The following is a 12454-nucleotide window of genomic DNA, read 5'->3' as shown; positions in this document are numbered from 1 at the left end:
CTTTAAAAGACCAAAAATGCAAAAGTATGAAATTTTAACATGGGCAAAATGACCAGCACCTGTTTTAAGATAATCAGTTTTGCATCACTAAACTGTCGTATGCTGACCTAATCCTGTCCAGATTAAACTGTGGAAATCAAGAAGCCCAAAATGTCCCCACCCCCATTAGCCTGCTTGACATTATTAATATGTATATCATTACCTCTTACATACCTATACCAATCACAGAGAAAGATTACATTTTGAATCAAATATAGTTCACCTTTACTCTTTTTTTATATAGAAGACTCAGTGTTTGGTACCTTTACAGTGACAAAACAAGTTACAACAAATACAGCCATTCATGCTCTGTGTTTGGGAATTCGCAGTCAAAAGTATATTTTTTGTGGGATAAAGCAAGCTAGAAAAACAGTAGCTGACTTGCAACTGACCTTCAGTTTATTTATCCAAAACATTTTATCAATTGGAAGACAAGTTATTAGAATAAACTCGGATTATCAATAGCTGGCACTGGTTTTAATTATGCTTTTTTTTTTTCAAAAACAAAAAACAAAACATCACATTCTGTATAAATTCATTGGACCCGTTTACATGTTAAAATAAATGATGCAGCTCCTTTCACATTCGTCGCTTTGATTTACAGTAACTAAAAATACTGTACAAAAATCACTTCAAATTACCTGGGTATCGATGATAGACGTGAAATCATGCAGTTATGTTTGTAGAAACTACTGTACAATAGTTTGACATCCCCGTTTTGCTCCAGGGTGATCTTTTTTTTTATTATACATGCCGTAACAGAATATACTATGGATAAAAATGGGTTGGTGATAGGCTTTAGCAGAGGAGGCAATTAGAGGGTCAAAGGCAGCAGTAATAAAGTAAGGCTAAATTTCCCCCATACCACCAAGATTTTGTTAGCATCCCAAATAAACAGATTCATAAATATACAAACCATGATGGTCCCGCTTTAATCTGAGGGGAAAAGAAGCAACTTCCATTCTCCTTCCATCTGGTTTCCTGATTTTACAATAAATATGAATGCATGTATTACGACAGCCGAAGCACTGACTGTCAACTGCCTAAAAGCGTGTTTTTCCCTATAGAATTCAATTTGTGTTGTATAAGAAACTTAAAACAAAGTTAGGTACCTCATATTAGACATATATAATAACAAGGATGTTTTCACCCCAACGGTATGCGAGGCAGCATTAGGCCCCCTGAGCATCAGTGTCTCTGTAAAAGGTTACAGTCTTGGTAACATTTTAAAAGTCAACATTAACTTTATGTCCTTTCTAAAATACTATTGTATGCATAAGTTGTCAAAACCTTTGAAAATTGCACTAAACATTTGTTAGATGAAGCTAACAAAAATGAGCCCTTCCAGCTGAAACATGAGGCACTTGGCTGTTTGGAGCACAGAGCAATCACAAAGTTTCTTCTGCTATTTCCTGAATGTGAGAGATGAGCACCATGCAAAGATTTTTTTAAATATATACATTTTTAAAAATTATATAAATGTATCAACTTTATAGCTCAGACGCAATTACCATAACCTAATTTGTTTACATCTACAGCAAATATCACTATAAGTTACTTCCTTCTTACTTTTAAAGTGCTGGACAATTTACCAACAATCTGTTCGCTTTTCAGAAAATGGCTTCTTTCAAGAAAATAGTATATCATATCTGGGGGAAATGACTCATTTGATTCCAAGGATGATTAGCAAAGTAAATTCTGTAAGTAACTTTCAGAAAAAAAAATGGGGAAAGCAATTATTCTACTAGGAGGCAATTTATGCCAAATTAAAATGAAAAAAAAAATACATGGTTAGGGTACAGTTTTGGGTTTCTTTGGCAGTACAGTCCCACCGTCTCTATAGAGACATCAATAGGAGGTGAAGAGGTTTTTGACCTCAGTGAGGTCCTCGTCAGTTCCCAGGTGTGAGGTGGTGCACCCATTCGTCCAGCCTCACCTCCTGGTTTTAAGGCCGTTGGTGACAGATGCATTACTTTAATAAATCAAAGCTCCAGTCAGAGAAGGCTTAGGAAAGGTCCAGTAGGGTCAGGCGGGATGAAGTCGAAGTGTCCCCAGTAAAGACTGGACTGCTGGCAAAGACAACAGGGTACGACCCAAGCCTCCTCCTGCGCGGTAACATGCATATCCCAGCATTCCCAACAGGACGCCCTTTACAATAGTGCGCAACACCCAGCTGAGCCGTGAGGGCGGCGCGACACTGAGGAAGACAGATAAAGAAGAAAAAGATTGCATGTTTCGTCCTGCGGCCATTATATTTAGCTTCCAGTTACCAGGTAGAAAACTTACGTCATGATTTCTTGAATGTTGAGCTCCTTCTCCCAGTTTTGCTCAATACCTGGAACATGACCCATTCCTACCACTCCAACCACCACAGCAGGCACTTCTGTGGAGAAAAAGATGATACATTCTGTTATTTATGTAGCTTAAAAACCTATAACTATCAATATACATATCCACAATATTTGGGAAGGGCCAAACCCTAGTAGCTCAAATTTGTAAAGTATAAGAAAGAGAATACATGGATGTGAATTCAGCTGCTTTTACTTGCCTACTCCCAAACAAATTCCAATACACAAATTGACTTCAAAAGTCACCCAGGTAGTAAATACAATCCATCTGTGTTGTAATTTGATCTCAGAATAAATACAGCACATCTGTAAAGGCTTCATACATTTGTAACAGTCCAACAATTAGCAAACAGCATCATTAAGACCAAGGAACACAGCAGACAGGTCAGGTAGAAGTTTGAAGTAGGGCCGGACGACAATTCAATAACAATATATATCGATCGATAGACGTGTGGTGCGATAGAAAAAAAGAGGTCAATAAAAAGTTCAATAGAAGAACGGTTCTTCTTCCTCTTGCATAGGTTAATACCGCAATAACTACATCCTCCCAACCAATCACAAACGCAGACCCAGGAACATTTCATCACCAAGCTCCGCCCCCTTCAAAGAGTTTATTTTTGTTTTACTTGCAATTTGGTAGAATAAAAGGGTTGAGTTTGAATTCAGTGTTTGTGTGTTCTTTATCTAAAAAGACCACTAAGCAACAGTATAAAATGGCCAGATCTATATATGTAAATATGTTTTGAATTTTTTGATAATTATCGATATCGATCAATACGACTTCCAATTAATCAGTATACTTTTTTTTCAATATTTTCCAGCTCAAGAATGGAAAGAGTATAAGACAACAAGACATGGAAGTTCACCTAAACTGATAGACAGGGATCTACTGACAGGCCAAGTATTACTCAAGCAACCACAAATCTGGTGTCTATGGAAAAACTGAAATATTTTTAAAATGAATGCCCCTCTGCCATTTGCCATTTAGGGGACTGGGAAAACATGAATGAAAGATTGAACTTTTCGGCCAAATTAAAGTCTTATTTGTGGTGATCCTGGAAGAAAAATTAAGCTGCACAGTACCACAAACTCACCACGCCCACCAAGACAGATGGTGGTGACAGCATCGTGATGTAGAGAATCTTTTCTTCAGCAGGGACAGAAATGTTGGTCAGAGATGACTCAAAGCAAGATGGAGCGAATATAACCCGATCCTGGATGAAAACCTGATGGAGGCTGCAGAAAAATCTTATTTTGAGAACAGGCCAGATGTTCACCTTCCAGCAGCACAACAACAGAGCAAGGAGAGCATTGCTCAAAGAAGCAGCCAAGAGGCCAATGGTCGCTCTGAAGGAGCTGTGAAGGCCCAAGGAAAACATGAAGAATTGATGCCGAGTTGAAGGTTCAGGTTCAAGCAGGTTCAGATTCTCCTTAACATACAACCATATTTATGACGGAACTGTGTAGCTCAAACGACTTTAATGAGTCAGAATGGCCTAAGCTTAAAAGGTAGAGCGGACATCCAAGTCTCTTTTTGAATAACTGCTCCAGCGCAACACCATCTTCCACTCCTCAGGGGGATCGTGTGAAATAAGTGCGTCACAATCATTGGCATGTGGGACAACCAACAGATACGGTGATCCCGTCGGAATCCGAAAAAAAGATTGTCCACTATACCTTTAAACTGAGGTTAGAACTTTTGGAATGACATTTGCTAATGTGCTGTGTCCACTCTGACTGACCCTTAGCGCCTTGGAAGCACGTGCGAAAAGGCTCCATATATTCAGTAAACACCATTCTATGACCTTTTTAGTTTACTTCCTGCATGGTGGATGACCATGCAGGAAGTAAATTCATTTCTCTAGCAGCAACAACAAAAAAAAAAAGAAAGATGCAATACACACTCTGGCCATTGGATGGCGACTCCACACAGCGTGTTGCCTGGCGGAGCGTGTGTGTGAGGTAGACGTCCCTTTCAGCCACGATGGTTTGATGGAGAGCCGGAAACTCGCCAATCATCTCCGACATGGTTTGCTCCAGCAAGTCCTTCTGCTTGCACTTCTCTACGTCCTCTTTACTGAAAAAAAATAAATAAATAAAAAAAATCACAATTCAATACATTTAGCTGGAGGTTAAATGGTGAAGAAATTTGGTTTGTGTGAACATGCTGTGTGTTAGGGTGCACTCTACAGTGAAAAAAATTATTGAAGGTGACTTCAAGAAAAAGAAATGTACACCGAACCTGAAGTGTTGTTGTTTTTTTTAAACAGCTCTTACTTTTAAGATGTTTACATGTTCACTGCAGTTTTTTTAAGTTTAACAACAAATTATTTCCCTGCAATGTCAGTTTTCGCTCACTAGATCCATTCCATAAAGAAGTTGCCTCCATGTCACCAGCATTTCTTTAGTTAAACTTCAGGATCGAGGTATTTTGTTTACTTCATTAAGCTGCAGTATACAACAAAGCAACCGATTACACTGTAGATGGACAAATGTTCATTAGGGGCGTTTCTACCTGATTGGATCTGACAAGAAGCAAAGACCCCAGGCCAGACGGGCCTTCTGCCACATACTGAGAGCAGCTATGGCCCTCTTGAACGTCACAGGGATTGGCCGGTCCCCAAGGTGAAATTTACAGAAGGGAACTCGCCCCGCCTGTGAGGAAAGAGATACTTTAGTAACAAATAATACAACAAGTCCTCTATTTGGTTTGTCAGCAGGCCTTTTTGCAAAGCCTATTTAAGGCAGGACTGATCTGTGTCTACTGCTCTTTGCCGTCTTTCTGAGAATTTGACACACCCCCAAGTCTGAAATTAAAACATTGCATCCGGCATAGTTATGACTACAGCTTTGCAAAACAAGTTTCTGAGTGACTTACTTCTTTAAAGGCCTCCCGAAATTCTCCTCCAGGTGCCATTCCCAGCTGCTCCGTGATGTGAGCGGAAACCTTGAGCAGCAGAATCTGCATCAGGCCGGACATGAGCCCATTCTGGCAGAGAGGAAAGTCCAACACAATTTAACATGTACGAAAACTGGCCGTTGAACTAAAGCAGTAAAACCTCAGCCGAAAAGGAAAGAAGAAACTTGAAAAACTTGCAGCTTTCAGAGCGTTTTTTTTTTTAGACCACCTAAGGTGAAGTGAGGCTGACGAATTTTATGTATATATTTATGGCAAACACGATAAAGGAATATTTGCACATACTGGTAGAATCAGCATAGCATGTCTATATAGATTTTTTTGTCATTTTTGTGGCACTAGTAGCCTTTTAATTAAAGTAAACAGACAGGAAGGGGGCAGAGAAAGTGGAGTTAAACCCGGCACAGCCTCATCAAAGACTAAAAGGCGGGCTATCTGTTTTGATGTAATAAAGAGTTGCTAGCTAATGTGTAAAGGTTTCTATCATAATAATATTACACTGAATGGATAGATAGACAAACACTATTATTTTGTACAGGAGTATTTAACATCAAAAACCATAACTCAGAAATTACATAACGTCCTTTATAAAAGTATATGAAAATGCAGAAGTTTAAAAATTTTCATGACAGAGCAGTGATCAAATATAAAAACCCCACTAACAGCTTTTGATAGTAGTGCAAATAACCGTATGGACAGGATGTAATACTGTACATATATGTAAAACATTATAGGAATATTTAATTCAACCATTCGTTGGTTGAATTGACAATCATGCTCATTTGAAAGAAAGATGAAAGTTCTTCAAGTGCCAATCCAATGCCATAAAAAAACTATTCATACGCCTGGAACGTTCCCACATTTGAATCACATTACAATCACAGGTTCAAAATGTTTATTACAATGAAAATTCAATTACTATTGCTTTTTTTAAATCAAGCCCTCTTTGCGGTGGCACCCAAGAATAACGTCCAGTCGAACTTGTGTCCTTCAGATTTCATCTAATTAGTTATTAGAAGAAACTATTCTGGGCGGAGAAGGCCAAAATTAAATTTTGTGTGATTCATTGTAATGGGTAGGTTTGGCGTAAAACTAACACCACATATCAAGCAGATACAAACGCACTGAGACACACGAAGGTGGTGGGAAGAATCATGCTGTGGGGACTGGGAGGCCTTTCTTCAGCAGCCACACAGAAGCTTGTCAAAACTGATGAGAAGATTAATGGAGACAAATACATCCCAAAAGTGGGAAAAGTTGCTGCAAAAGACTTGTCACAATGACGATTACGAACTTACTAGATACGCCTAAAGCTAAAATGGAATGGTGCAGAACATAGATCCAAGGATATTTACGAGGTAACACGTTTGATATCTGATGACAAGACTCAAAACGATGATTACAAATAAACTCCGTCATGATGTTTTTTGTGGAGAACGATGTTCAAAAATGTCAATCTCTAGATGTGCACAGAAGGCAGAGATGCACCTCAGAAGACTTACACGTCACACTTTTCAGATTTTATTGGTAAAAACAAAATTATTCACTGATTTGTGTTTCTAACACAAAGTCCGACTAAAAGAAACTGAAGTGAAGTTTGCAGATGTGACGTGACGAAAGCTGAAAAGGTTCCAGGAGTGTGAAAGGCTTTGTAAACTCTTTTGTCTTCAAACCCTGCTTTGGTTTTAGAAAAAGACTGACACAAGATGTGTAAACGCGAAGCTCACATAAAAGGTTTGCCTCAGACTTATCCTACGTTTGATTTATTTTTCAGTGATATTCGATTCTCCACTAAGAGCGGATCCACGCAGCAACCCTATTTACTGTAAAGCAACACCGCCATCACGCTCTCATTCAGATCATAATGCAAACTGGCCGTTTTGTTCCACCGTTGTTACTTTTTACAACCCCGCCGCTGTTTGAAAGCCGATTTTATCCGACCGGTGTGTAAACCTAACCTGCTTGATGGCTTGCTGAACCTTCTCCAGGTTGATGTCTTTGGCTTCCTTCAGCAGCGTGTTCTCGTCCATCCTCAACATCGACACCCTGTACTGGCAAAGCTCCACAACCACCACGTCTGGCTGCACAGCGCGGATGGTCTGGGAGAGGGCGAGAAAGAGCAGCGGACAGGATGGAGAAGACATGAGAAACTATTAGCAAGGCCGTTTGATGATACTTTACTAAATGGGCCCAATTGATGAAAAAGGCGGCAGTAACTTTTGCATTCTTCTGAGACGCCGCTCTGCCTTTGCCCGACCCGTGAAGCTTACCGTCGCCACATCACTTTTGCTGTTGTCGCTGAAATGGGCGGTCCCCACCAAGTACAGGACGCTGCCGTCGGGGGCGTTAAGACGGGTCACCGTCTCCGGGAGCTCAGGGGCGGACTGCCGCCGCTGGGCTCGGAACTGCCAGAGCATCTCCAACGTTTCGCCGTCCGCTGAACACAGAAATCAGAGATGGTCAATGACGTCAGCATAAAAACAAAACACTAAAACTGTTGTGTTAATATTCACATTAACGTAGTCATATTCTTTAGGTGAGATGGAGCTCTGTTTGGAAATAATTGAACTTTACCACCACAAAGTAAAAACACCATGATACTGAATGCATAAATGTTTTAGGAAAGTCTTTTACTTAATTAGTACAGGTAAATCCAAAACATTACAATAATGGGGAAAAGTCAATGTTTTGTGTCATTCATTTTTATATATATATATATATATATATATATATATATATATATATATATATATATATATATATATATATATATATATATATATATACACACACACACACACACTTGCACTTGCATTGAGTGACATGTTTTAAACCGTTATTTCTTGTAACTTTGACGATAAAATTAAAAGTGTAAAGAAGGAATATATTGGACCCCCTCGCGTCACAACTAAACCAGCTAATAAACTCAAAACAACTGAAATGGTTTCCTGAGCCTCTAAATGGTCTCTAAGTCTTGCTCAGTAGGCGACACAATCGTAGGGGAGACTGCTGACTTGACCGGTGTCCAGAACATAATCATTTTTAACCTCCACAATGAAAGTTAGCCACAAAAAGTCATCGCTAAAGAAGCTGGTTGTTCAGAGAGCTGCCTCCAAGCCTACTCAGAAAAAGTTAAGTGTAAGGTGACCGTGTGGTAGGAAAAAGGTGCACCAGCAATATGGATAACCAGATCCTAAAGACGATTGTCAAGCAAAATCCATTCATGAATTTTAAGGGAGCTTCAAAAGAAGGGTTATGGTCCATAGTCCAAAGTCCTCCTTTCAGATGAAAGTAAAGTTTGCATCTGATTTGGAAATCAAGGACCGAGAGAAAGAAAGAAGAACATAGTGACACAGAATTCACGTTGCCTGAAGTCTGGAGCAAGCTTTCCGCGGTCATTGATGATTTGGGTTTCCATGTCATCTGCTGTTGTTGGTCTACCGGCCTTTCTGAAATCCACAGTCAACACAAGCAAATGAAGCTCTTCCAGGCCTTTCTGGGCCGGTCGAGTCACTAAAGCGGGCGAAAGTAAACCGAGCGAGGAGGAGTCGAGTAGGGCGTGGGAAAACGGGCGAGCTAGTTTAACTTTACCTATAGAGAATCTGTGGTGTCAAGTCCGTCAGAGTAACCTGGGCTTCCATTGTAGCTCAGCTGCATCACCTCCATGCCACGCTGCGTTAATGCAGTAATTCAGGCAAACGGAGCCCCAAACAAGCACCGAGTGCACAGAAATAAACACACTGTCAGAAGCCTGACATTCCTGTTTAAAATATCCTCTTTATGGATCTTATGTAATATTCTAATTTACTGAGATACTGAATTTTGTGTTTTCCTTATCTGTAATCATGAAAATTACAAGCAGTAAAGGCTTGAAATATTTCACGTTGTGTAATGAATCTATATACGAGTTTCAATTTCTGAAACGAGTGACAATTGCTTTGACGTTTTTACACTGTAATTTCTTTTTTTTTATGTAACCGTATATTGCTCAAGATTAGTACTTCTACAGTTTACCAGAGAACACTTGGTGTCAAACATTTGGCAACGTGTGATGAAGAAACTGCAAAGGCAACATTGTTTAAACAATGACAAATCCGAGACGTATCCCAGATTATGACAAAAAAAAAAAAAAAAAAAAAGAGAAACAGAAGGGAGTGGTGAGAGTTGTTGTGTGGGGTTCTGTTTATAAGACTAAATGAATACAAATTACTGGATGAATTTTTTTACAAAGCAACCTCCACAATCCTGGGCAACACTGTGGAAAAAAAATTGTAAAAAAAAAAAAGAAAAGCCCTAATAAAATGTTTTTACTGTAGAGGCATATTAGCCCACTAAAATATTCATTTATAAATGTGCAACTGTTGTCCGAGAAGGGAAAGGAGAAGTTAACAAAACTAATTGAAAAGAATGCTAAAAAAAAAAAGAAGAAAAAAATCATCACAGGTTGCCCCTGCTGGCACCTAATTATTCCAGTTAAATAATGGTAATATAAAACCTCTTTTTTCATACTTTACTTCTTTTTGAGTTTCTAGGACTGTCGGGAAATAACCCATGCCTTCATGTCTCCCTGGGGTAGAAATCGTGTCACACAGAGGCCAATTTCACTCTTCAAAATTTGGCAAAACAAGAAAACGTGCTTTGCCCATTCAAGTAAGGCTGATGGGTACTGATCTAAAATCAGATTATGGCAATGAAAATCTAGCTATTTAACTTTTAGTTTCAAAAAAATACTAGGCATCTATTAGGTCATTCAGCAGGATGAAGACAAAAGACATGTCCAAATCAACAAAGAAATACTTCACAAAAAAAAACAAATTAACACAAAGCAAGCAGCAATTTGCCATGGCCATATCAGTGCCTAGAACCAAATATTTAGAGGGGAGCTGAAAAAGATGATCTTAAGAGAAAAGTGTAATAGATCCTGTCCCTTTGTAAGGTCCAACTTAATTTTTAATTTTTATTTTTAAAGTTTAAATGCTTTCCTATGGACATTTTATATGCATGAGATATTGGGGTAGTTTGTTCATAATTTTTTTTTTGACATAATAACAAAAACATGTCTTATTGTACAAAAACAATACTGAACATGAGGTACACAGCTTGTTACCCATAGGAAAGGAGAGGAAATATATAATTAAAAAAAACATGAGAATGATGAACAGGTAACCTTCTAATAAATCCACAGATGTCAGAAAATTGTTTTGTTCTTAAGTCTGAGTTTTCTAAGCTAACATAATGCTGTGTGAAAATTAAATGAGCAGGTTGAATCTGTAGCATCAGATTTTGCTCGGATCAGAAAAACTATGGTCCACCAGGTAACAGAGCAAGATCGTTTACTTTTCCTGCAAGAAACTGAGCAATTGATTCAGCCTTAAACAAGCTACTTCAAATCTTTTAAATAAAAATAAAATAGCCTAAGAAAGTGTTATACAATTGTCATACAAAGTGTCTGAGGCAACTGTGAACACTTTTTCTTGCATCCCAACTTGACAACTTTAGAAGTAAAAACTAAAGCATACCCATTCCTGGAGCTATACAAGGTGGATCCTCCTCTGGAGGATTCTCTGACAGGCCAGCTGACTCATCCTGTGAGACATCAAAACAACAAGACATCAATTTCTGTTGGCATGTTCAGCCCTGCTCCAGATTAAGAGACAACTCTTGTCTAAAGCCAGCTGTGTTGAGAAAGACGAACATTAGCTGATCATTAGAAACTGAGCTGTATCTCTGAGAAACTTAATAATTTAACTCAACTCCTCGTCACACAGGCACGTTTCTTTTTCATCTTTTACCCCTCACCTCTGATTTGTTGTCTTGGTCCATGTTTGGAGAAGCGAAAACTGCGAAGCGACCGAGAGGGGCGAGGATGGCTCGCATCGACCGGGCTGCAGCCTGGTACACAAACACAGCGCGATGAGGCGTTCACGGACAGTTAGACAGCCGCACTGACTGCTGACGTTGCTTTACGTGTGACACCAACAACTACCGGCTGGGCTAAAGGTGGCTAACAGTTACGGCGCAGAAACGGTTGCCGTGGAAAGTGTTGACTGTCACTGATCTAACAGAATAAGGCGAAACAAAATAGCGAGATATCGCCATCCCTATGACGGGGGGAAAGGGAGCTTCATAAGAAAACAACAACCTCGTCAAAAGCCTCTTTAGAATGGTTTTAATAAATGCTTTTTGCCGCAGCATATGTAAACACTTCACTAACTCAACTTCACGGTTAGCTCCCGAAACATAAAGCTAACTCGGGCTAAAGTAGGCTAGCTAGTTCGACGAGGAGACGTTTAACCTAAATAACTTTACAATGTATTCCGGTATTTTGTCATACCTGATTCAGGAACCCTCCAAAAATGTTGTAGAAAACTATATGTCACTTACAAAACCTGCCCGTCTGTCACACTGCTGTTTGCTAGTTCAGCGCAGCAGCAGCACTCGGTTGGTTTACGCTAACAACCGCGGTGCACTATGGTACATGTAGGCATTTAAAACAGCTTGGGTTCTTTTAATAGAAAGAAAACGTTTTTTATTTGTGTTTTTACCATATTTCACAAGGTACAATCAAAGTCTGGACTGTGCTTGTCCAGTCGCTCTCCACGCAATCAGAAGTGCTCCATTTCAGTTGTATAATGTGAAAATTAACACAGGGGAAAAAAATAAGAGTTGTTAAGAACTCACTGTTTCTAGTCTTTATAAGTGCTTGTGGATCCATTTAGTGTGATTAAGCATCATAACAATCCAACATAAGGGTAGGATATTGAGCTGAAGTGAAAAGGTGTAAGCTACAGTGCAGAGGACCGGGGGAGTTGTGTCTGTGTAGGTACATTTAAATCCTGTAGGCCCTTTACACCTAATATCTTCAGCAACAAAGGTCATGCTGATGTGTCACTAAGTACTACACTTCCTTTATTGAAGTTCCTGTATAATCATGACCTAAAGAAAATTTGTGGCTAGCACATGTGAGACATTTTCTGCAAAAAAGGGGTGTCATAAGTGCATATATGTAGCCTATATGCTTGCTTCTTTAATTTTTTTCTTTAACAAATATTGTAAATATTTATTTTAACTACTCGTGATTCAGTTAACAGAAATAATTTAGGATTGTGTCAGAGCATCAGACAGCATAAGAGCTGACTCATCCTTGCAA

The 12454-nt window shown here is 39.2% G+C and overlaps 1 protein-coding gene across 1 annotated transcript; it reads right to left on the bottom strand.

The window, feature by feature from the left end:
- Window positions 1–247: 247 nt before the first annotated feature.
- trabd (TraB domain containing) lies at window positions 248–11764 on the bottom strand. Its single transcript, XM_036151971.1, has 10 exons — window positions 11639–11764; window positions 11104–11196; window positions 10824–10890; window positions 7575–7741; window positions 7263–7403; window positions 5266–5376; window positions 4903–5042; window positions 4292–4464; window positions 2326–2422; window positions 248–2236 (listed from the first exon to the last, which is right to left on the bottom strand). The coding sequence occupies exons 2-10, from the start codon at window positions 11179–11181 to the stop codon at window positions 2065–2067; spliced, it is 1146 nt and encodes a 381-aa protein (XP_036007864.1). The 5' UTR covers window positions 11182–11196; window positions 11639–11764; the 3' UTR covers window positions 248–2064.
- Between the last annotated feature and the right edge of the window lie 690 nt (window positions 11765–12454).

This window comes from Fundulus heteroclitus, chromosome 2, assembly GCF_011125445.2.
Source record: "Fundulus heteroclitus isolate FHET01 chromosome 2, MU-UCD_Fhet_4.1, whole genome shotgun sequence".
Lineage (NCBI taxonomy): Eukaryota > Metazoa > Chordata > Actinopteri > Cyprinodontiformes > Fundulidae > Fundulus > Fundulus heteroclitus.
The sequence above is the reverse complement of the archived record's forward strand: the minus strand, read 5'-3'. Positions and strand labels throughout refer to the sequence as shown.

What these genes read in the sequence shown, in the direction of transcription:
- trabd (XM_036151971.1), bottom strand. Translation starts at nt 11,181, where the DNA reads ATGCGAGCCATCCTCGCCCCTCTCGGTCGCTTCGCAGTTTTCGCTTCT. An exon ending in TTCAGCAAGCCATCAAGCAG is followed by an intron (nt 5,377 to 7,262) that starts GTTAGGTTTACA and finishes CCTCTCTGCCAG; the next exon opens with AATGGGCTCATGTCCGGCCT. An exon ending in TTCGGGAGGCCTTTAAAGAA is followed by an intron (nt 5,043 to 5,265) that starts GTAAGTCACTCA and finishes CTTTCCTCACAG; the next exon opens with GCGGGGCGAGTTCCCTTCTG.